Here is a 25,729-nt window from a genome sequence, read left to right on the forward strand (position 1 = left end):
GAGAAAACTTTAAGCTGAACTAAAATATGTAAGGAGGCAGCTTTAGGCTAAAGTTAATTTAACAGCATTTATGATTAAAAGTCAAAAAGATACACTGAGAAGTTTCACTCATCCCTATCCCTCTGTTATTGGAAAGAGGTCCCAATCCAGACCCCAAGAGAGGGTTCTTGGATCTCATGCAAGAAAGAATTTGGGTCGATTCCAAAGAATAAAGTAAAGGCAGGTTTATTAGAGAAGTAAAGAAACAAAAGGGGCCGGTGGCTCACACCTGTAATCCCAGCATTTTGGGAGGCCGAGGTGGGCAGATCACAAGGTCAAGAGTTCGAGACCAGCCTGGCCAACATGGTGAAACCCCATCTCTACTAAAAATACAAAAATTAGCCGGGCGTGGTGGTGTGCACCTATAGTCCCAGCTACTCAGGAGGCTGAGGCAGAAAAATCGCTTGAACCTAGGAGGCGGAGGTTGCAGTGAGCTGAGATCATGCCACTCCTCTCCAGAGACTCCATCTCAAAAAAAAAAAAAAAAAGAAATAAAAGAATGGCTATTCCATCGACAGAGTGGCCCTAAGGGCAACTGGTTGTCTACTTTTATGGTTATTTCTTGATTACATGCTAAACAAGGGGTGGATTATTCATGAGTTTTCTGGGAAATGGGTGGGGATTTCCTAGAACTGAGGGCTCCTCCCACTTTTAGATCATATAGGGTAATTTCCAAATGTTGTCATGGTATTTGTAAACTGTCATAGGGCTGGTGGGAGTGTCTTTTAGCATGTGAATGCATTATAATTAGCATATAATAAGGTTTGAATGGAGTTGCTGTGGTTCCATTGCCTCTGACACTTCCAGTCCATTCACACTCATCCTCTACAAGGAACTATTTTTATTAATTTATGGCTTATTCTCTACTTTTTTGGTAAAAATCTGAAAATATGTGTGCAGGTTCTTATTTCTATTTTTTTCTTAAACATGCAGTCTATTATATACATTCTTTTGTTCTTTTGCTTCCCCCACCCCCACAACCTCAATACATCCCAGGACTCACTTTACATCTGCTCTGCTCATGGAGATCTTCATTCTTTTTATAAATGGACAATAGTGCGCACCGCTGGGTGCGGTGGCTCACATCTGTAATCCCAGCACTTTGGGAGGTCGAGGCCGGTGGATCACCTCAGGTCAGGAGTTGGAGACCAGCCTGACCAACATGGTGAAACCCCATCTCTACTAAAAATACAAAAATTAGCCAGGAGTAGTAATGCATGCTTGTAATCCCAGCTTCTCTGGAGGCTGAGGCAGGAGAATCGCTTGAACCCAGGAGGTGGAGGTTGCAGTAAGCCGAGATCGCACCATTGCACTCCAGCCTGGGCAACAAGAGTGAAATTCCATCTCAAAAAAAAAAAAAGAAGTCCATTGAATGATGGATGCTCTACAGGTGATCTGACTAGTTTCCTATGAAAGGTAATTTGATTGTGCCAATACTTACGTTGCTGTTTTAGAAAATTTTATAGACTGCGCTATGAATTTAAACAAGAAGGAACTTGAAACCACTACTGCAAAATTATAATTGAGACAGTGAAAGAGATCAGACCTAACCAATTCCATCTTATTTCTAACTTCCAAGCTGTCCTTATTCATTCCTAGGCATAGGCTGAACTAACTTTGAGGAGGAACATAGTTTATAGTTTAGAACAAAGACAATAACAGCCCTTTCCCAAAACAAACCTTCTTGCCAGGGGACTAGACCGCCTTTGTAGGACTAAAAATTTAGTCAAAAGATTAGAAATTATGGTTTAGGATTTACACAGCTGAAGGCTGTATGATTCTGACCCTCCCCAAATTGCTCCTGGGAATAACATCACTATTGTAAAGCCTAAGACCAGTGCTTGAGATATGTTGCAGACCCTGCACTTGATGGATCAGCAGGCACCACCCAGCTCGATAAACTGGCTCATCTGATCCCATGGCCCCCACCCAGGAACTGACTTAGTGCAAGACAGCTTTGACTCCCTGTGATTTCACCTCTGACCCAAACAATCAGGTCTCCTGACTTGCTAGCTCTCCCCCACCCACCAAATTGTCCTTAAAAACTTTGATCCCCAATGCTTGCAGAGACTGATTTGTGTAATAATAAAACTCCAGTCTTCTGCACAGCCGGCTCTACATGAATTACCCTTCATGTATTGCAATTCCCCTGTCTTGATAAATCAGCTGTGTCTTGACAGCAGGCAAGGTAAACCCATTGGGTGTTTACAAACTGTGTACCCAAGCAATAAAAGTAACAATTTGGGAAGTATTTGAAAACCACCGACCAAAATTTCTTTAACAATTTTGATCTATTCAGTCATTCATCCATTCATGTAACCACTATTATTGGGTATCGAGAACTAATATTTACTTAGAACGTTAAGAACATTATTCATCTTGACATACCAAATCATCCAAGTTACTGAAAATGGGTTTACTAGGTTCCTTACAAAGAGGTTGCTTGGATTTATAAAATATGAGGTAGTTGACCCGAGACAAGGAGGTAGAAAGTGGTTCATGTACCTGATTTTTATTTTTCACTTTGAACCCAGAACACTCACTACTCCAGGCCAGAAATTCAAGGCTCTGCGGCTAGTTCTGACTCCAGTCCTTGGGTAACAAGCCCACCAAGCATCCAGGAAAGATGTCCTGAAAACCTTTCTTGCGGGGTCAGGAAGGCAGCACAATTTTGGGACCAAATCTCAACAGCTGGTTTTGGTTTCCTCACTCACCAAGCCACAAGCCTGCAGAGTGAGAGGAAGAGGCAAGGAAAGGATGAATGGGTAATGGAGGCAGCCCAGGACGGGGAGCCGGTCCTCTCTAACAGCGACCCCGCCCGCTTTAGCTGTGCGACCTGGGGCAGGTTACCTAGTGTCTCTTAAGCCACGTGTTTCTCGAGGAAATGCTGAGAGGATCTAATGGGAAGACGTGGGTAAAAGTCTTAGCTAAGACCCTCGCCCACGATAAGCCCTTAATAAGTAGTTATTTTTCAATGGTGGTGATTACCATCGTCATTATTGTTTTGTACTTGTAATCACCACTGCCACGACCATCACCGACCTCGTCTGCGCCTCCACCGGGATCCCCACCTCCCAGCCTGGCAGTTCCAGGATCTGGTGACTCATTTACTTCCTGGAAGCCCTCTAGGCGACACTTTCCTCTCCCGAGTGACTCCTTCTCAGAAGGCAGGAGATTCCCCCCGGAAACCTTTCTCTCTCCGTCTCTCTCTCTAACTCAAATATCTCATTACCGAGTCCAAACTATGAACAACTCGCGCCCAGGACTCAGCCAGCGGCGCGGGCGCCTTCCCCGCACCCCTCTGCCTCCTGGAGGACGCAGGCGGGAGCGCCCCTGGCCGGGTTCACGGTCTCCCACTCCGGCCGCCGGCGCCCCGCTGTCCCGCCCCAGCAGGCTCCCTCCCGGGCCCCTCCCCGCTCCCTCCGCTCTCTCGCTGCTCAGTCACATCTTCCCCTGCCTTCCACCCCGAGGGACGATGTTGAGGCTCAGCTGGGGATACCGCGAGCACAACGGTGAGAGCCTTTTCCTGATCCAAGGCGGGCTTTGTGCGGGGGGCGAGAGGACTAGCGCGACGCCCCTGCGCTCGCCGACCACACACTGGGCTCGCACATTGAGAAACTTTTCGGTTCCTCTTTAAACTAAGCAGCACAACTCGGAGCCCAGTGCAGGCAGCGGAGAGCAGTCTTGTCAGGGTAGACGGGTTGTTGGTAGTGGATGTGAGCGATGGTGTGTGTTATCTCTATCAGGATTCCCCAAACTCCCAAGTGTTCATACGTGTGCGTTCACCTTCATCTGAAAAGCCAAGGACTTTGCCTAGTAACAGCCACTTATCAATTACAGGCTTGGAGATTAGAAGTCTGATGACACACTTTAATGAAATAAGGACAAGTTCGCTTTCAGTCTTTTAAGCTCACTATTCACTTAGGAGAAACAAATCATAGAAAATCTTTGAAAATATATTTAGGAAATCTTAGCTTGCATTGTGACACTGAAGATTAAGTTGGCTTCGTGGCAAACAAAATACTGCATGTTTCCTAATAGCTGTTACTGTAAATATTCCCACAGCAATTTGCAGTTGGCTGACTACTACTGGGGACTTTAGTAAGGGTTCAGGTTCTCGCTGGGAAATGAAGTTACATTGTGGGCTACTTCTCCACTCTTCCTCTCTTTCCACGCTCATCCTTGCAGGGTGAGCAAAGGATTACTGAAATTATAATTCATTGATAGAAATGTATTAATAGGATAAATAATAATGACATACACCTTTCTTCTTGTATATCACACATTATCAAAAGTAAAACATTTTTTCTTGTTCCTACGTTAAACTGAACTGATTGTTTAAATAATCATTATTTGAAATAATCGCAGTGACAATAATACTTTCCTTCTATTAGCATGTACATGATTAAACAGTATAGAATGGTCAAATTTTATAGAAAGTTTAATTTCACAAACTAACAGAAAAATTCCATTTCTAATTGTAGCCTGTTTAATTTCTAATTGTAGCCTGTTTTTAAACATGCTAGTTTAAAAATGGCAGCAGGTGACATTTATAACTTTAATAATAAAAGGTATATAGTCAGATTTCTTCTTGATTAAGGCCATAATTATAATCTTACATTTTGCTAATTTCCAGTGAATGTTTAGGGGGAAAATATGACAAATCTTTTTTCATTTCCCTCTCTGCTGAAGTCGTTTTTATTAGAGTTATTTAATAGTCATTGAGTCCCAACTGCGCCTTTATGGTAGTTAGGAAGAAGAAGGGTATTTCAATCAATGGATATTGATTACTCTTTAGTAGGTTAGAAATTATTCACCTGAATGAAGCTTATTTCAGGAATTTTAAAAATTCATCTTAGCAAAGCCATTAATAAGGAGTGATTTTGTATTTCTGTTAGGAATTGTTCTGTTAGGAATTAGCCATTCCCTTCTTTTAGATGCAATCTCTCTCTGAATACAACATCCTTACTAAAAGGTGTGGTCTTCACAGAAAGATTGGGAAAATCCTATTGGAAATGTATTATCTACTAACTAGGCAAGTTTTTTGTTTGTTTGTTTATTGTTTTTGAGACGAGTCTTGCCCTGTTGCCCAGGCTGGAGTGCAGTGGCACTATCTTGGCTCACTGCCATCTCCATCTCCTGGGTTCAAGCAATTCTCCAGCCTCAGCCCCACCAAGTAGCTGGGATTATAGGCACGAGCCACCATGCCTGGCTAATTTTTGACTTTTTAGTAGAGACAAGGTTTCGTCATGTTGGCCTGGCTGGTCTAGAACTCCAGACATCAAGTGATCCACCTGCCTTGGCCTCCCAAAGTACTGGAATTACAGGCATGAGCCACAAACATTGGTAAAACCGGTGACTGAGCAGATAAAAGGAAACTTAAGCTGGGAATAGCAACACTGATAAAATGAAACATCAAGACTTGAAGCCCTGAAAGGGTACTGCCTTCACAAATAACTTAGGATTCTTCCCCTAACCTTTGACTACTTTATTATGTTTAGTTTAGGGAATGTGACATCACTGAAAAGTGTATATCACTGTAGGTATTTAAAAGTTCCTAAATCAGTTGAGCAACCACCACATATCTCTAATTAAGAATTATGCTGGCCGGGTGCGGTGGCTCATACCTGTAATCCCAGCAATTTGGGAGGCCAAGGTGGGTGGATCACCTGAGATTGGAAGTTCAAGGCCAGCCTGACCAACATGGAGAAATCTCGTTTCTACTAAAAATACAAAATTAGCTGGGCGTGGTGGCGCATGCCTGTAATCCCAGCTACTTGGGGGGCTGAGGCAGGAGAATTGCTTGAACCTGGGAGGCAGAGGTTGCAGTGAGCCGAGATCACGCCATTGCGCTCCAGCCTGGGCAACAAGAGCGAAACTCCATCTCAAAAAAAAAATAAATAAATAAAAGAATTCTGGTGGCTTCCACCTGTAATCCTAGCTACCCAAAAGACTCAGATGGGAGGATTGCCTGAGGCCAGGAGTTCCAGACTAGCCTGCAGGGTCATGGGGGGGACAAGGAGGAGGAGGAGGAGGAGGAAATTTTTTTTGGAAAGATTGAAAAAGGGGACCTATTTAAGAGGCAGGGTACTGAACTGACTATGTTAGTTAGTAGATAATATTGGGAATGTGATACAAAGTATTATTACTTTTATTTTATTTTGGTTTGACTTCTTTTAAAAATAGTTCTGTTTATAAATGACTGGAAATAGGAGAGCAAAGCAATTAGGAGAAGAAAGCAACTCTATTGATTGGAAGAATGTCACCTGCATGTTGTGACACATGCATTGCGTATTTGAAATTGAATTTTTGTTAGGTTAACTCTTACTTGGTGGCAGTGAAATAGAAGGCTTTTTCTGAATTAAGGGGGAAAAAAGATCTAGGTTATATATAGAAAAAGTACTCAGAAAGATGGTAAAAGTATTGAATAAACAAGGCTTTTTCTGTAATACATTCTAAGCAAGGACTTTTGATGCTCAAGTGGCTTTGAAGTCCAGTTTGTCAGATGACATCTTTTAAGCTGAGTGTGTAGTTATATATTTATGCTATGACTTTTTGTGCCTGAAGGATATATGAAAGAATGTATGTATGTGTGAGTTCTCTTTTGCAAAAATGAGGCATAGTAAGCAGTATTAGATTTAGAGTTTGGGCCAGGCGTGGTGGCTCATGCCTGTAATCCCAACACTTCAGGAAGCTGAGACATGCAGGTCACTTGAGCCCATGAGTTTGAGACCAGCCTATAGTGAGACTTTCAACAAAAAAAGTTTTTTATAAAAGTAGCTGGGTGTGGTGGTGCACACCTGTACTCTTAGCTACTTGGGAGGCTGAGGTGGAAGGATTGTTTGAGTCTTTGAAGTTGAGGCTGCAGTGAGCTGAGATCACACCTCTGCATTCCAGCCTGGGCAACAGAGCAAGAACCTGTCTCAAAAAAAAATAAAAAACATTTAGAATTTTATGCTTTAAAGTTTGTTGATGATTGTGATATATTGCATTTCTTTAAATATCACTCTAAATTTTATCATTTTAAAATGTTTTTGGTTGTATTAGTAACATGTTTAATTAATTGTCATGCTATGATGTTTTAATTAGTACTTAATTTTTAGTGAAAGATTGGTTAGCAAAGTAGGTGGGTAAACCTTAGTCAGTAGCCCAGTGTAGGTGGTGATAGCTGTATAAATTTCAGGAATAGTAGAGAGAATAAGAACCTATAACCTATAAAGTGACTCACATCTATAGAATGACGTGGAACTTACATGAAACTACAGTTTTGCTGCTGATTTTGAGAGGCAAGACTTTATAGAGTCTTCCAAAGAAGTGAAGAGGATTGAAAAGGGAACTGTCAGCTGATTGGCTCGTTTCAATTTCCCTAACATGTCTGATTTGTGAAATTGATACGATTTTGACGTTTTGAATAGAGGACCAGGATGACACCTTTCTCTTGTGTTGAAATTCAAATGTAACATTGGCAAAATAACCATAGAAGAACCTTCTGAAATGAAGAAACAGAGAAATAAATTACAATCTGACTCCACTGCAGATAATCAACAATATTACATTTCCTGACACGGTGCAGCCATTTTATTTGGATTATCCTAGGTGAAAAATTTGTATGTTTCCTTGGTATGCCTGTTGCACATCACAAATAATTGAGTGGAGGCCTGAGTGACACTAGAAGATAGCACTGAGTGATAGAAGGAAGAATAAAGAAGTAAGCACAGCATCTTTAAGAATGACAACCTTTCTTTGCTTTATGGCTTTCCCAGATTTTTTTGACTCTTCCAGTCTGCAAACTTGAACTCTGGAGCAACAGCTCATTCTTGGAGCTGAGACTGAATGTCATTGTTTTCAATGATGAATTGTATTATTGTTTTTAGTTTGGTAGAAGGTTACCTTTGGAGAGTACTTTATAAAATTTACAGACTCTTTTGTCTACAAGCGTTACATTAATTCTGAACATGACTTAAGGCACACCAAGAGTTTCCCACATCTATAATAAAAACAACTAATCTTGTAAAAAAAACAATTAGATGCCAAGGTCCTGAAGACAAGAATCTCATTTTATTAATCTTTGTGTTTTCTTCAATTTCAAGCACAGTGTGTTATACTCAATGTATGTTTGTTGAAGAAATAACTAATTTAATCCTTTTCTTTTGGTCCTATGTATTTAAGGTCGTATTCACTGGAAGGAATTTTTCCCTATTGCTGATGGTGATCAGCAATCTCCGATTGAGACTAAAACCAAAGAAGTGAAATATGACTCTTCCCTCCGACCACTTAGTATCAAGTATGACCCAAGGTCAGCTAAAATCATCAGCAACAGCGGCCATTCCTTCAATATTGACTTTGATGACACAGAGAACAAATCAGGATGGCTTTTCTTTTTTGTGTGTGTGTGGTGGTGGGTGAAGGGTTTGAATGATTAGACTACACCGTTTTTTTTTTTTCTTTTTTTGAGACGGAGGCTCGCTCTGTCGCCAGGCTGAAGTGTAGTGGCGCGATCTCGGCTTATTGCAACCTCCGCCTCCTAAGTTCAAGCGATTCTCCTGCCTCAGCCTCCCGAGTAACTGGGATTACAGGCGCACGCCACTATACCCAGCTACTTTTTTTGTATTTTTAGTAGAGACAGGGTTTCACCATGTTGGCCAGGATGGTCTTGATCTCCTGACCTCGTGATCTGCCTGCCTCGGCCTCCCAAAGTGCTGGGATTACAGGCGTGAGCCACCGCGCCCAGAATACACTCTCTAATCTTTCATGTTTTGTTTTTGCTAGACCTGGAATTTGTCAAATTGAAGCATATTTTTTCTTCGTGTGAATTAAGATATCTTGTTATATATTTGAACCTTCAGATAATCTTACCTTAAAATAATAAAGAGTATTTGGAAAAGGATATGTTGCATGATAATTTAAAATTGACCTTAGCTTGTTATGATAACTTCACTTAGCATTTACCATTATAAAAATATTGAAGTTTAATAGTTTTTATAGATATTTCATGATTTGTTTCTGCAAAGTTTTAGCCATAATTATTTTAGCATTATTTGCAAACCTATAATGCCATTTAGTACATGCTTTAATAGAAAAAGGTTAGTTTAAAAAAAATCTTATTCTGTTACTTTAATTGCCAAAGTAATATCCACTCATAGTAAATAAAACAATATGGGAACATATGACAAATATTAATGTCTCTTTCTTCCCACAATCTCTCCTGAAGTAACTAATGTTATTTCTTCCATAATATTTCGGTGCTTAGTTATGTATACATACATGTGTATCATCCTTGTTTTGCATTTTCTTATTAAAAATACATTTGGAATAATGCTATATAACTCTGAAATTTTTTCCCGTTTAAAAATATTTTATAGACATCTTTCCAGATTAAAATATATCTTGTTTAAAAAGCTAAACTGCAGCCGGGTGTGGTGGCTCACATGTATAATCCCAGCACTTTGAGAGGCTGAGGTGGGAGGATTGCTTATGTCCAGGAGTTCAAGACCAGCTTGGGCAACATAGTGAGAACTTATCTCTACAAAAAATAAAACATTAATCAGGCATGGTGGGGTGTGCCTGTAGTCCCAGCTACTCTGGAGGCTGAGGCAGGAGGATTGCTTGACTTCAGAAGGTCAAGCCTGCAATGAGCCATGATAGCACCACTGGACTCAGCCTGGGTGACAGAGCAAGATCCTGTCTCCAAAGATAAAAATAAAAATAAAATAATTTTAAAAGTTGAATTGTATTAGCTATGCTTGTATCATAATTTATGTACCATTCTGCTAACAATGGACATTGAAGGGAGGGAAAGTAGAAGCTTAATTTTTTAAAAAAATAAATGCATGAAACTTTTTTACTGTATATTCCCTATTAGTACTTTTTTCTAGAACATGTAATCATTTCGTTTAATGATTAGTTCTTGGGATAGTGTCTTTCACACCATGAATAAATAATGGACTCATAGATTATTTCTTAATTTATTAAGTAAGTGATGAAAAAACATTTCCTTGATATGAATGTTTAATCCTTCTTCAGACTATCTACTGCCCAAGCAGAGATTCTGCCCAAGGTACCAAGTTTAAATGTAAGATGAGATAAAGTATTAGAGAGAATCATATTTGGAAACACTTTTTAGGGCCTCTGACAGATTGTTTTTATTTTTAATCTAAGATCAGGATGATGCTGTATTTGCTATATTAATGAAAAAATATAGTTAATTTTTAAAAATCCTTAATTGAAAGAAAGTTTTTACTTATTAATTGAACCTAGATTTAGATTAGTAGTAATATCTTGTATTTATGTAAAGCCTTATTGTTAGTAAAAATTATAAGCCCAACCACATTTCTTCTTCATATTTGTCAAATTCATAAAAGTGGTAAGATTTTTTTCTTTTTTTTTGAGATGGAGTTTCACTCTTGTTGCCCAGGCTGGAGTGCAATGGCACAATCTTGGCTCATCGCAACCTGTGCCTTCCGGGTTCAAGCAATTCTCCTGCCTCCGCCCCCCAAGTAGCTGGGATTACAGGCATGTGCCACCATGCCCAGCCAATTTTGTGTTTTTAGTAGAGACGTGGTTTCTCCATGTTAATCAGGCTGGTCTCGAACTCCTGACCTCAGGTGATTCACCAGCCTCGGCCTCCCAAAGTGCTGGGATTACAGGTGTGAGCCACTGCGCCCGGCCTTTTTTTTCTTATTTATTTATTTTTTTTTTTTTGGGACAACGTCTCACTCTGCTGCCTAGGCTGGAGTGCAGTGGTGCAATCATGGCTCACTGCAGCCTTGACCTCCTGGGCTCAAGCAATCCTCCTGCCTCAGCCTCCTGAGTAGCTGGGACCACAGGCAAGTGCTCCCGTGCCCAGCTAATTTTTGTATTTTTCATAGAGAAAAGGTTTTGCCATATTGCCCAGGCTGATCTTGAACTCAGGGGCTCAACGGATCCGCCCGCCTCAGTCTCCCAAAGTGCTGGGAGCCACTACACTGGCCTAAGTAGTACATTTTCATCAAAGCATTGTAAAAAATGCATAAAGACAAATAAATAGATGGTATTTTCAACTTTTTGGAGGAAATGCCAAGTAAGGAGGGACCTGGCCTTTTATATACATGTTCAACTATATTTCTTTCAACCCCTCGGTTTTGTGAATCTATGTTAATAAAAGTGGTTAAGTCAGGCATGCTGACACACACTGGTAGACCCCACTACTGAGGAAGGAGGATGATTAGTTAGGCCCAGGAGTTTGAGGGCAGCTGGGCAACATAGGGAGACCCCATCTCTTGTGGTTAATGTAATAGATATATTGTAAAGGTGTCCAAGTCTTCTAAATACAAAGTTTATACCACCCATAAGTGTAGTTTGTTACTGTTTACAATATGTCAAACATTTAAAAAGTGAAGCTGTCTCAGAAAATAAAAAGATAAATAAATTAAAAAATAAGGCCTCGTGTGGTGGCTCACATCTGTAATCCCAGCACTTTCGGAGGCCGAGGTGGGCAGATCACCTGAGGTCAAGAGTTCGAGACCAGCCTGGCCAACATGGTGAAACCCTGTCTCTACTAAAATACAAAAATTAGCCAGGAGTGGTGACACACACCTGTAATCCCAGATACTCAGGAGGCTGAGGTAGGAGAATGGCTGGAACCCAGGAGGTGCAGATTGCAGTGAGCCAAGATCATGCCACTGCACTCCAGCCTGGGCAACAGAGCAAGATTCCATCTCAAAAAAAAAAAAGTAAAGCTACTCATTCCTCATTTTAGAATAAGAAATGATGACATTTTACTTCATCTAAAACTTTAAGTATATTTTTTATAAATGCAGACATTCATAGTGTAAAAATTTTCTACTCTACTTTGCTCTGTGAGAACCCAGGTTTCTCTCTCTCTCTTCTGTTTTTCTCTTCCTGTCATTTTCCTTCTACTTCGGGTTAATCAGTGAAATCAATTTATGTTTCCAGATTTGACACTTAGTCATCAGTAGTGTGTGCTCTTTCTTTTAAATGAAGATCCTTTTCCTATCTAGTTCACAATAAAATTACCAGGATTAATTGAAAATATCCATAAAGTACTTTGTAGTCCTCTGAGACAGTAGCTATGTAAATATGGGTCATGATTCTTATTCTTCTTTTCTCAAGATAAACCAAAAGAGATTGTTTCATGGTGACTTGGGAGATTAAATCAATTAAAAAGAAGAAATCACCATAGTTAAACAAGTTTTTGCTGGTTTTTTTTTTTTTTTTTATTTTTGGTAAACTATAAAAAACACAAAGATACTTTCTGTAGCAAACCACATTAATTTGAATAAAACAGTTTCCATTTTGTAAAGAAGCCATTTTTGACCAGGATTAACCCTGAATCCCACCTCAGGCATGTCAATAAACCACAGGCATGAAATCTTCCTCATAGTCCTTGGAGGGCGTGTTTGGCTGGACACATCCATGCTCCGTAGTTAAACCTTTAGAGTACTACCCAAAAATCCTTTCAAAAGGGAGCAAAAGGGAGGAGGTGGATGTGAAATTTTTCCCTTCCTTCCTCCTTCCCTCCTTCCTCCTCCTTCTGCTTCTCTCTCTCTCTCTTTCTTTTCTTCACTTGCTTTGTTCCCAGGCTGGAATGCAGCTGCCCAGCCATAACTCACTGAAGCCCAGAACTCCTGGGCTCCACTGCTTCTCCCCACTCGGTCGCACACTACCATGCCTAGCTCATGAATTTTTTTTTTTTTTTTTTTTTTTAAGGCAAGGTCTCACTCTGTCACCCAGGCTAGAGTGCAGTGGTGCAATCTCAGCTCACTACAACCTCTGCCTCCTGGGTTCAAGTGATTCTCCCACCTCAGCCTCCTGAGTAGCTGGGATTACAGGCGCATGTCACCATGCCCAACTAATTTTTTGTATTTTTAGTAGAGACAGGGTTTCACCATGTTGGTCAAGCTGGTCTCGAACTCCTGGCATTTTTCGTAGAGACAGGGTTTCGCCATGTTGGTCAAGTTGGTCTGAAACTCCTGGCCTCAAGTAATCCACCTGCGTTGGCCTTCCAAAGTGCTGGGATTATAGGCATGAGTCACTGTGCCATGCCTGGATCATGAAATTCTTCAGGAAGACTTCCAGTTGGCTGTAATATACAGGGGAAATAGTAGTTTGAAGAAGAAAGACAAGGCTGTTCTCACCTGAGCTCCTGGTCTTCCTGGACTCAAACAGTATCTCGCTGCTTTGGGAACCTCACCTGATGCCCTAACACCCTTGCTATGGCTCCCAGGGCATCCTGGAGTTTTCCTAACACAGAACTCTCCACATTATGTTGTAACTGCTAGTTGGCTTCTCTGTCTTTCCATTTAGCTAAAGCTCTCTATGAGCAACAACTATGTCTTACTTACCTACCTAGCATGGTGCCTGGCACATGGTAGGTGCTCAATACATGTGTGTTTAAGTTACAAAAAAAAAAAAACAACACTTGTATGATGGAAAGACATGGAAAATACCATGACATAGCATTAGGGTACCTTAGCATACATAGATTAACTCTCAATAAAGTTACAAACCACCAGAAATCAATTAATATTTACCATTTACCACTTAAATAGTTAAGCATTATTCATTGTTGGAACCTTTATTTTTAAAAAATATGTGGTACTAATTTTTGTATTTTATAAATGAAATAGTTCTTGGATTATAGTAGGCGCTCAATAACAATGAGTAACTACTACTACTAACAATAATGGTGTGTGTTCTTTTTGTGGATAAAACACGTGTGCTGAAATTTTAAAAAGATATCAAAAAGAAAGTTGTATTCTGATTAAGAAAGTCCTGTTAGGAAGAGCAGTAACTTGATGAATTCAGTGATTGTTCTTTAATTTTTATCTCTAGAAAATGCCAATTTCTCAGTCATGCTTCCATTATCTAGTTCTAGGTAACTGCCTGAAGTCAAACAAATTATTCCCAAGATCTTACGCTATATATTCTTAAAACAAAAACAAAAACAAAAACAAACAACAAACAGAAAAAGATTTAGTAGGTGGACATACCATAGGTGTATAATCCCCCCAGGAGCCAAGATAGCTAGGAAATGAATTGGTAACCTATGACAATGTGACAATTATATAAAGCTCTATTATGATTATTTGTTTCCTTCACTAGACTAAGTTTCTTAAGGATAAGGAGAAACTTGTTTATCATTGAATATTTAGTATTGAATAATTGCTAGCCCATCGTAAGCTCTTAATAATTGTTGAATGAGAGAGTAGCTTGGTGTGTATATGCTCTGAGTAAAATAAGCCAGATTTAATGAAGGTTCTTCTGACTCCCTAAATAATACAAGGTCGTACTGAGTGGGAACATCTATGTCCTTTGGTTTCTCTCTCTCTCTCTCCCTCTCTGTCTTTCTCTCGGTGTAATCCTGGCAGATTTGTGCTCTTGGCTCTTGTTTCTCTAGATTCCAAGCAAATTGCAGATGTGCTGTTCATGTATCTTTACTTCAGAGAACAAGTTTACCATAAAGTGATTATTCTCAGGTTCACTAGTCCTAAGAACTTAGTTTTTAGTGATTCCCAGGTAACTTCAGTAGCATCCCTACAAACTAAAGTTTGTGGAAGAGTGCTTTAACAGGTGACGTCTCTTATTTTATCGTGGTAATATTAATTGATTCAAGTACTCTCTGGGCACTGGAGATACAGGGGACCAAAACAGTTTCTGCCTTAAAGGAATTTGTATCCTAATTGGCAGAGAGTAAATGCGTGAGCAAACAGATCCTGTTGCCAGCTTGCTTGTCATTCAAGACAGCTGACTACAGTGTAGTTTAGGAAAATGGCTAGGGTTAGCAAATTACCAAAATTTTTAAACAGTCAAATTTAAGGCTGGTATGGTGGCTCACACCTGTAATCCCAGCAATTTGCGAGGCTGAGGCAGGAGGATCACTTGAGACCAGGAGTTTGAGACCAGCCTGGGCAATATGATGAAACCCCATCACTGCAAAAAAAAAAAATACAACTAGCTGGACGTAGCTGTGTGCGCCTGTAGTCCCAGCCGCTAGGGAGGCTGATGTGGGAGGATTAATTGAGGCTGCGAGTTTGAGCCCCACTGTACTCCAGCCTGGGCAACAGAGAGAGACCTTGTCTCAAAAAAAAAAAATACCAAATCCCAAAACACTGCAACCTCTGCTTTCTGGGTTCAAGTGAGCACTTTTGGTTAATTTTTGTATTTTTTTTTTCTTTTTGTAGAGACAGGGTTTCACCGTGTTGGCCAGGCTGGTCTCAGACCCCTGACCTCAAGTGATCCACCTGCCTCAGCCTCCCAAAGTGCTGGGATTACAGGTGTGAACCACCACACCCAGCTAAAAAAAATATATATAATATTTCTATATACAGATATTAAATATCAAAGATATATATTTATATTAAATATATACATATTAAATGTATATAAATATAAATATATATTTAAATAATAAGATGGGGTCTTGCTATGTTGCCCAGGCTGGTCTTGAACTCCTGGGCTCAAGCGATCCTCCCTCCTTGGCTTCCCAAATTACTGGGATTACAGGTGTGAGCCACCATGCCAAGACTGTTCATGGAAATTTAATAATGCTTACGGTATATTTAGCTTCCAGTGCTTCCTGATTCTCCCATATGCTTTAAACATGCCCAATAAAGATTAATTAGGATGAGACAATTTAGGACTATGTTTTCTATTAAGAAGCTTTTCTATATACTTAAGATATGATTTATTGTCATAGTTTTAGAGATCATATTTACTGAGGAAATTACTCAAATGTACTTTGTCAAAGTGACAAAGATATGACAGATTTTTGAAAAATTATTTTTGTCCTATATTTCACATTTCCCCAAGAATATAGAATTTAAGGACAAAAGGTATGCTTGCTTTGCCTGTTTTTACAGTAAAAAAAACTGTGTTGATTGTGTTGACTGTGTGTCAGGTAGTAATAAGTGCTTTGTGTTCAATTTTTCTTCTGTTTTAATGACAGCATTAAGAGGAGATCCTATTACTATCTTGTTGTTACACTTGGAAGATAAAGCTTAGAAGTTAGGGTTTGTGGCCAGGTGTGGTAGCTCATGCCTGTAATCATAGCACTTTGGGAGGATCGCTTGAGGCCAGGAGTTTGAGACCAGCCTGGATAACATAGTGAGACCCTGTCTCTACAAAAAAAACTAAAAACAAAAACAAAAAAAAAATTAGCTGGGTGTAGTGGTGCACACCTGTAGTTCTAGCTACTCGGGAGGCTAAAGTGGGAGGACGAATTGAGCCCAGAAGTTAGAGGTTGCAATGAGCCGTGATTGCATCAGCTTGGGCAACAGGGCGAGACCTTGTCTCAAGAAAAAAAAAAAGAAGTTAGAGTTTGTTCAAGATCACATAATTAGGAAAAGGCAGCATGAGTGTAGGCCTTCTAATTGCTGAAGGCTGTGCCCTAACCACAATGCTGCACTGCTCTACCAAGCTCAAACTGGACCGTTCTGCATGTCACATCCTTATTCAGACAGGCTGATGTATCCTCAGGTAAACACAAGCATTCTTTACCTTTCAGAAGTCCTAATTTCTATGCCTTTCTAACCAGCATGTCTGTTATGATTTCCCAGGTGTTCCATAAAAATCTGTATTGTGGATGCTTTAAGCTTTTAAAAATGTTCTATTTTCAATCTACACATATTTAAAAGTGGTATTCTTGTCAGCAAAGCAAATGACACATTTGTAAAAAATTCCTTGGAGGACATGAATGTATGGAGTAATTCAGGGAGATGTTGTGGTTTGAGCAGCTTATTTAAATATTTTTTTCTTGCTAACAATGTAAAACATGTTGTTGTTTAGTTCTGCGTGGTGGTCCTCTCACTGGAAGCTACAGGTTACGGCAGTTTCACCTTCACTGTGGGTCTGCTGATGATCATGGCTCCGAGCACATAGTAGATGGAGTGAGCTATGCTGCAGAGGTAAGCCATCAGACATATCTGTGATTCACAGTTTTCCTACATGGTGGGATTTAAGGGGTACAGAGACAACTTTACTGATTCCAAATAGATCCTGAGCCAATTAGGTATCTTAGTGTCTGAAATTGCTTTAATCATTCAATATGAGAGTTTATGAATATGAGAGTTTCAAATGTTGCCCTCCTAAGCCTTAAACCAACCCTGAGAGCTTAGGGTTATATGTTCCCATTTTAGAAATGAGTAAACTGGTTGCTGGAGAGATTGAGTAATTTATCCAGCTAGGAAGCATTGAGACAGGTTTAAATCTAGATCTGTCTGATAGCAAATTACAAATTGCTTCTATCTACTGAAAGGCCAGTGAGAAGAGAGAGAAAGAAACATTTGTCTTATGTCCAAATGTGGTCATATTTCATCCAGATACAAATATCCACTAATATGTAAAGACCACATTAAATAGGTAATATTTAAATAGGTAAATGGCAAAGTTTCACTGAGGAAAAAAAAAAAAGACAAACTCTTCTAAACTCTATATTTACAGGTATAAAATAAAAATCTCTGTTATTCAGCTTATTGGTAAATCATAACACAACAAAGCATTCATTGAGTTGTTTCTACTCCTTTTTCCTTATAATTGTATTCACTAATAATACTCTGTGGAGGATCTGGATTAAAACAATGCTCTACTTCTTTTAATCCTCTGGTTAAAGAACAAAGCATAATAAGCTTCAAGTTTAATATGATTAAATATTACTAACACCTAATTTACCATGAGATGAAAGTGAATTATATGACTCAGTCAATACTATTCACGTGAAAATAATTTGGTTTCTGAGTTGCCTAGGCAAGACAGAGCTAAGTTATCAGGCAAGTGCAATTTTTCTTCATGTTCTCATGGTTACTGAGCTGTAGAGTTTAGATGCCCCGTAACGCCCTGCTGTTCAGAGAAATCCGACAATCAGAACTTTTTTCCAGTTTCACTCTTCCATTGACATGTACCTCTGCCCTTTAAGGTTATCATCCAAAACATTTGCTTTGCCACTAAATCACTTGTGTTTGAAGCCAAGTAGCTTTAGGGTATGGAACCTTCTCTGTCCTCAGGGTAGAGAAATAAAATGTACATACAAAGTTTTTTTTTTTTGAATATATATTATTTTTAATTAGTTAACAAATTTATCTTAGAAAAAAGTAGGAGTTCTAGTTGTAAGAGCCATTTTTTGAGTTTAGGACAATCACTTTAATTGTCTTGACTTCAGTTTCTTCATCCAAATAATGAGGACATTACCAAATGATCTGCAAATCCAGCGCCCACTCCCCCACACCCACTCTAATACTACAGTCCCATACTCTTTTGAAATGAGTCAAGATAATAAAACTGTTAATTATATGTACAATTATGTGACAAAGTTTTTTATGATGGTGGACAAACTATGTCAAGAAGGTTGAAAGTGGGACTGCTGAATTTGTATAAAGTTTTATGTTTTGAATATAACATGTTCTAAATGTCAAAAGTGCCCTCGGGACTAATTACTGGTTGCTTTGGATCACTGGTCTCTCATTTTCCTTAGCAACTCAGGAAAATTGGTCAAAATGCTGTGTGTGGTTACACCTTGTACTTTAATAAACTTGAAAGTACTACATCCTCAGAGAGGCTTAGGTTTTCTGCCAGCTGGCAAGTCGTTTCCTGAAAAGGGTCCTCCTGACATATATCAGAGGCTCAGAATCCTTACCTGTAGATCAAGGGCCATTTTTGTAGATAAAGACTTTTTGTTGTTGTTGTTATGCAATAAATCATTATCTTTTTTTTTTTATTTATTTTAAAGCAAACCAGTGAAGGAAAGGACCAAAACCTTTGGTTCACTTATGTATTTATGAATAGAAAAAATTTGTAATGCAAATTTCACTTATTAAAAAACTTAGGTACAACTTACAACATTCCAGATAATTATTTTCCCTTCTTTTGTTTCACATGGAGACCTTGGAGACTCAATTCATGTTAAGACACCTAAGTATGAGTCCTCCAGGTAAATATTACACAAATCAGAAGTACCTTGGAATTTTTAAGTATATTTCAAGACATATATTTTTATACATGCTTTAAACAAACAGTATTTTTTTTTTTTTTAAGACACGAGTTTTGCTCTTGTTGCACAGGCTACAGTGCGATGGTGTGATCTCAGCTCACTGCAACCTCCGCCTCCTTGGTTCAAGTGCTTCTCCTGCCTCAGCCTCCCGAGTAGCAGGGATTACAGGCATGCGCCAACATGCCTGGCTAATTTTGTATTTTTAGTAGAGACAGGGTTTCTCCATGTTGGTCAGGCTGGTCTTGAACTCCCAACCTCAGGTGATCTGTCTGCCTCGGACTCCCAAAGTGCTCAGATTACAGGCATGAGCCACCGTGCCCGGACAGTATATATATATATATATATTATATATATATATATATATTTTTTTTTTATATGAGAGAATCTAACAAAGAAACTATGACCAGCGCCAGCATTGAAAGATAAAGCTTTGTGGATAAAGCTTGGAATAGATTTTCTTTTCTCTTTCTTTTTCTTTGAGATAGGCTGTCGATCTGTTGCCCAGGCTAGAGTGCCACAGTACAAACATGGCTCACTGTAGCTTTGACCTCCTGGGTTCAAGGGATCCTCCCACCTTAGCCTCCAGAGCAACTGGGACCACAGGTGGGCACCACCACATCTGGGTAATTATTTTTTATTTTTTGTAGAGACAGAGTCTGGCCATCTTGCCTAGGCTGGTCTGAAACTCCTTGAATGCATATTAAAGAACAGTATACAATTCCAAGGGTGGGTGCAGTGGCTCATGCCTGTAATCCCAGCCCAGGAGTTTCAGACCAGCCTAGGCAAGATGGCCAGACTCTGTCAATGAAATAAGAAATAGCCTTGAATGCATGTTAAGGAACAGTGTACAATTCCAAGGTTGGGTGCAGTGACTCGTGCCTGTAATCACAGCACTTCAGGAGGCCAAGGAGGGATGATTGCTTCTTATTTCATTGGCTTATATATTCATTCATTCTTTCACTCAGTAAGAATTCATTGAGAATCAACCATGCTCCTAATCTTTACACAGCTTACTGATGCTTACCCTGAAAGGAGTGCAGCCTCACACATATTTGAGGTCAGAAAATGCTGTCCTGTGGGATAGGCATCCGTTTTAAGTTAAACCTGGTTTAACTTAAAACCTGGTTTGGATGAAGGGGAGGGAACCAGGTCAAGTGGGGAGACAGCAGTGGTTTTGCATAAAATCATGTGTGAGGACGTGGGTTGGGAAGGAGGATCACACATTTGAAAAACAGTATGGCCTTTAACAGTGTAGTTAGAGCATGGAGAATGAAGGGGAGAGTTGTCAGAGGCAAAGTTGGAGAGGCTGGGAAGGGCCTGATCTTACTGAGGTAAGTCCTGGTAAGATTTATGAAGGTGATTCTAAGTGCAATGGGAAGCCACTGAAAGGCTTTGCATTGGAAAGTGGTGATATTTGCATTTCAAAAATAATTCAACTAGTGTTTGAGAATAGATTGGATGGAAGCAGGAGTGGCTAAGGGGAGCTTTGGAGGAAACTTTTGGGGAAAGTTCCAGGCAATAAATGAGAGTGCAGGTGGAGGCTGGCTGGCTGGCAGTGGCAGCTTTAGTGGCATTTGTCATTTGGTGGGTTTGAGAGTGAGGGAGGGCAGGATCCATGTTTCTGGGTTGAGATAGGAAATGCAGATAGAGAAAGTCTGGGTCAAACCTCAGGGTTGGTGGGGTGGGAGAGGTAGACAATAAACAAATAAATAAATGGTGCATGGTAAGTTCTTTGATGGGAACAATACCATGTGATTTGGTAGAGGGGCTGAGGGCTTAGGAAAAGCTTCTTTGAGGTGATACATGAATTGAGACTGAATGATAAGAAGAAAGCACTATGAGAAAAATCTAGAGAGAGCATTCCAGGAAGTGGAGCAGCAAGCACAAGTGCTCTAAGGCAGGGAGTGAGGCTGGCATGTTCAAGAGGAGAAAGTCATTGGCCTATTAGGATTGGAGTTAATGAGAAAGGAAAAGTTATGTGCTCTGTCCCAGAGAGGCAGACAGGGACCATGCCACATCGGGTGCTGTTGGGGATTGTAAGCAGTCTGAAGTTTATCTGTAATGCAGTGGGAGGAAGACAATGGAAGGTTTTGATCGGGGAATGACATGTTCTGCTTTATATTTTACAAAATATAACTAGCTGCTGGGTGGAGAGGAGGCTGTTGTCAGGCAAATGTTGATGTAGGGAGAAAAACTAGAAGGTTATGGAAGTCATTCAAGTGAGCAGTGACAGTAATTTGGACTCTGGGGGTGGTGGAGACGAAGAGAGCTGGACAAATCTATGATGTTTGGGAGATAAAGTCAATAGGGTTTGCTGATGAAAAGGATGTCATGATTGAAGGAAGGAAAAAGAGGAGTTTAGAAACACTCTTAAGGTTTCGGTGTAAGCATATCAGAGGCTGGTGGTGCCATTTACTGAAATGTGCAAGTCTGGGAAGGAGAAGGTTGCAGAGAGGAATTCACTCTCTGTTTTAGACAGGTTAAGTTTGAGATGTCTGTTAGGCATTCTAGGCTCATGTTCAAGTAGGCTATTGGATAAAAACTTCCAGTTTAAGAAAAGGTCAAGGCTGGAGATGGGGGCATTTGGGAGTCCTTGCATTTGGTTTCACATTCAAAAGAACCCCTTTGTGCTCGGCTCCGTGATTCCAAAGAGTTGATTAGTTTTTCCAGCCACTTTTGTACGAAGTTCATGATCATCATCAAGTTATGTTCCCTTGTGAGTAAAAAGAAGAAGTGAAAGAAAGAAAAAAGACATTTAAAGTTGCAACATATACAACTTTAATTTTAGGCCTAATATGATGGTTTATAATATTACAGAGAGATTAAAGTGATCTAAATCAAGAAAAGTTTAATCCCAAACGTTAGGCATCTACAAAACTAGGCTAATCGTCCATTCTGTGTTTGGAACTTTATCTAATGAAAGTTTAGGCAGACTATATAGCAAGCATTTTAAATATGCAGCTAATAATGAAACTGATTTCAACATTCATCATGGATTTTTGACATAGTATTTGGCAGTATATTCTGCATACCACTAATATGCAATTTGAAGCTGCTAAATTTTAATATTATTATTTAGAAATTAGTTGCCAGTAGGGAAGAATCTAATTTTCATTTTTGTAGTGGTTACAATTTCTTGTCATTCAGCTCAAATCACTGCTCTAGTTATTGTTAGTCAGGAAATGTGAGTTTGCTATTTTTTTAATGTTTTAATTACAATATAAATGCTAATAGAAGTGGTATCAGTTCCTCTGTGAAGGTATTGTTGCCAGTTAAGGTGTGTAGGAGAGAAAGAAAAATATTTTCTTGGCCTAGTTTCACATCATAGTTTAAATAGTTGTACTTTTATCTAGCAGAATGGATATATATATATATATCCATTCATCTCTCTTTAGTTACACATTCATTTTTTGATCAGTTCTGGTTGCGATCCTAACGAAGTCATTCTATATCTTTCTCTCTCTGGTCTCATCTCTTACTGAGAGAACTGGTGCATTGGCACGGAGCCACTTAAAACAATTTTAACATCCTTATCAGCCCTTCCCTGACAGTGAATGTCATCTGTCTCATGTGAGCCAAATGAATTCTGTTTCATCACTTGGTGTTTTCAGGTTTCTTTCCTCCCCCAACTATCTCACACCAACTTGGAACATGGCACTACAGGAATCCACTTTTATATTACTAGCCTGATATTGCACAGTCTTCCTTGATCGTTTGTGGATGGTGCACTGTTTTATAGTTGACTGTTTATGATAATTGTTATCTATCCAGAAATTATCTCCTATAAATTGCCTGTAAGACATAGAGTTATATTTAAAGGATGGGATAAACATGTATTTGAATATGCTAAATCCTCTCTGTAACAGTCAGCTAGAAAGATGATTTGGGCATGAAGGCTCACATAAGAATTTCCTCCCTGATAAACAAAAGGGATTCATTAGAAGGAGATCTTGTCTGAAGCATTCCCTCATATCAGGTCCTTGGACACCATGGCTTGATCACCATTTATGATCGTAGCTAAATCTTTTGGGCATGTCGCATTGCCCTTTGGCTTCTATCTCAGTTTGTCCTTTTGGGGAAGACTCCCCAAAAGTGTTTTCTCCTTTATCATTATTCTGAAATCTTTCACCCTTGTGGGTGTGTTCGAGATACTGTATTGCTTGCAATGGTAAAACATTTAGGATACCTTTTGGTATTGCATAAGGCCACTTGCATATGAGTAGAGTTGTAAGGGGTGGGTGAAGTCTGTTTTCCAGAGTTCCAGGCCCCCCACCTCTTTCCCTTCCCCCTTGTTTTATCCCCCTCCTTAGTAGCACCAGCTACCCTCCCGTTTTCTACCTCTTTTTCCCCCATTGAAACTTGCTCTCAGCAAAGTATCTAAACATATTCATAGAACGTGGTAAATGTATCAAAATGATAAGCATTTTTATGTGTGAGATGACAAATATGTTAATTAGTTTGATTTAATCATTCCACATTTACACATATATTAAAACATTACATTGTGCCCCATAAATGTATACAGTTATGATTTGCCAATTTAAAATGCTCTTAATAAAAAAGTTTGAATGCTACTTAAGAAGAAAAGGAGACTTTGTGTTTTCAAGCCATAAATAGTCTTAAAATGACAGGTAGTAAACATTTAACTGGGCAGTTTTAGAAACAGCCTCACTGTCCTTGGTAGCGGGATTGTCCTGGAAAACCTACCGTGTAGGAGGTTGACTTCTGCACCCACCTGTGAGCTCAGGCCTCTTCCATGGACTTTACTGCCAGCTGGGATCTGATCTGAGGCTCTTCCATTGCAGTCTCATCTGTGGAAGACATGGAGGAGTCTCCAGTTACTTGGGAGCAATGGCTGGAGTTTGTTAGGGCTGGAGGGGCTGTGAAGGATGTTCAAGGCTTTTTAAAAAATTTATTTATTTTCTGAGACGAAGTCTCGCTCTGTCACTCAGGCTGGAGTGCAGTGGCACAATCTCAGCTCACTGCAACCTCCACCTCCTGGGTTCAAGTGATTCTCCTGCCTCAGCCTCCTAAGTAGCTTGGACTACAGTCATGTACTACCATGTCCGGCTAGGATGCTCAAGGCATTCTATATAGTCTTTAATATAGTGCACCACAGGCTAGTTAAGTGACTGTGATCCTTCACTGCATGAACTTTCACTTTTGGACAAAAATAAATAAGAGGATTCTGCCCAAGATTCTTGTGATAAATACATTATACATAAGTGTACAGCACCAGAAAATTTGTAAATGTTTTATTTGCATTTATGTTTTTCAGGATGTCTAACACAACATTCCTACTATGTTGTATATCTCCCTTTCAGCTCCATGTTGTTCATTGGAATTCAGACAAATACCCCAGCTTTGTTGAGGCAGCTCATGAACCAGATGGACTGGCTGTCTTGGGAGTGTTTTTACAGGTAAGAATCTACTGTTTTCATTTTAAATGATCAGCCTTGTTGAATAAAGAGCTTCAGTCACGATGTAGACATTCAACCATCTTATTTAATAGTAAATTCATTTTAGGTGTAGCATTTTCCTTTTGAAATGAATATTTAAAAATTATATATTCATTTAGGAGCATTGTCTTATAAGTCTTCTTATTGTCCATTGATCATTTTTATGTGAATAACAATACCAGCATCAACATCAAGAATAGCAGCAGAAATAACAACTGAGATACTGGAAGAAAACATTTATTCTGGGCTCTTCCTAATTGTATACTATTGAGGACAGAATAAAGTTCAAGCTCCTGATTCTTGAAACACTCATCTCAACACAATGACATATTGTCCCAATGTGCTCACTGGTTTTTAAAAAAATTTTATTGTATTTCCTTTAATCTAATATTCACGTGTGGTTAGACAATTATTGTCATCATACCTGGGAACAGGTTGGGCTTCTCACCTCCCTCTGCCTCCACATTCTTGTAGGCGTGCCCCTTTGTCACACCCCATACTCTCCATGTGTTGTAACTCATGAACAGAGAATGCTTCATGGATGGCAACAATTCCTTGCCTTTGGACACCAAGTAGGGGTGGTTGCGGCAGGATCCGCGTGCTTTAAAACCTGCAGGTAGATTCAGAATATCTGTAATAATGAAAAGAGGGTCATTTGTGTATCTATAATTTATGATGAGTTTGCTTATGATGATATATTCCCTTGATTTGGGACCTCAAATCATTTTAGGCTGCAAGTGTGACATGTTTGCATCTAGTATTTTGATGCCACCATTGTCCATTTGAATTGAGGGGCTGACTGTTACATCTAGCTTAGTAGTACAGGTTATTTGTTAGACTGTCTTATGCAAAGTTTCTCTCAAGTTAACCTACATCTTAAACACTGATAAAACTTAACAAATATTAAGCTGTTACTATTAGTTTTGGGACTAAGCTGAAAGTTCAGTACAGGAACCCTGTAATATTATCTTGTTGTTCAGATCCTTCTGGCATGATACGGCCTGCAGGTAAAAGAGAAGCTTTGTTATAGAACAATCACTGTATGTTCTGTGCTGGATAAGGTTTTTTTTAAAAAAATAATTTTAAAATAGTGGCTGAAATTGAGTGATTCAGACTTGATCTGCTACAGTAACCATTTCCTTTGAAATTTCATGTTTTTAGATTGGTGAACCTAATTCCCGACTGCAAAAGATTACTGACATTTTGGATTCCATTAAAGAAAAGGTAAAATGAATTACTATTTGTTAAT

General features: G+C 39.4%; 1 protein-coding gene across 1 annotated transcript in view; it reads left to right on the forward strand.

The window, feature by feature from the left end:
• Window positions 1-3,514: 3,514 nt before the first annotated feature.
• The window catches only part of LOC129060789 (carbonic anhydrase 13-like), a 35,358-nt gene continuing 13,143 nt past the window's right edge, over window positions 3,515-25,729 (forward strand). Inside the window, exons 1-5 of the mRNA XM_063726456.1 lie at window positions 3,515-3,551; window positions 8,209-8,404; window positions 16,823-16,943; window positions 24,346-24,441; window positions 25,642-25,704. Of these exons, the coding sequence (XP_063582526.1) occupies window positions 3,515-3,551; window positions 8,209-8,404; window positions 16,823-16,943; window positions 24,346-24,441; window positions 25,642-25,704 (513 nt within the window). The remainder of the gene's footprint in view (window positions 3,552-8,208; window positions 8,405-16,822; window positions 16,944-24,345; window positions 24,442-25,641; window positions 25,705-25,729) is intronic.

This window comes from Pongo abelii, chromosome 7 (assembly GCF_028885655.2).
Source record: "Pongo abelii isolate AG06213 chromosome 7, NHGRI_mPonAbe1-v2.0_pri, whole genome shotgun sequence".
Lineage (NCBI taxonomy): Eukaryota > Metazoa > Chordata > Mammalia > Primates > Hominidae > Pongo > Pongo abelii.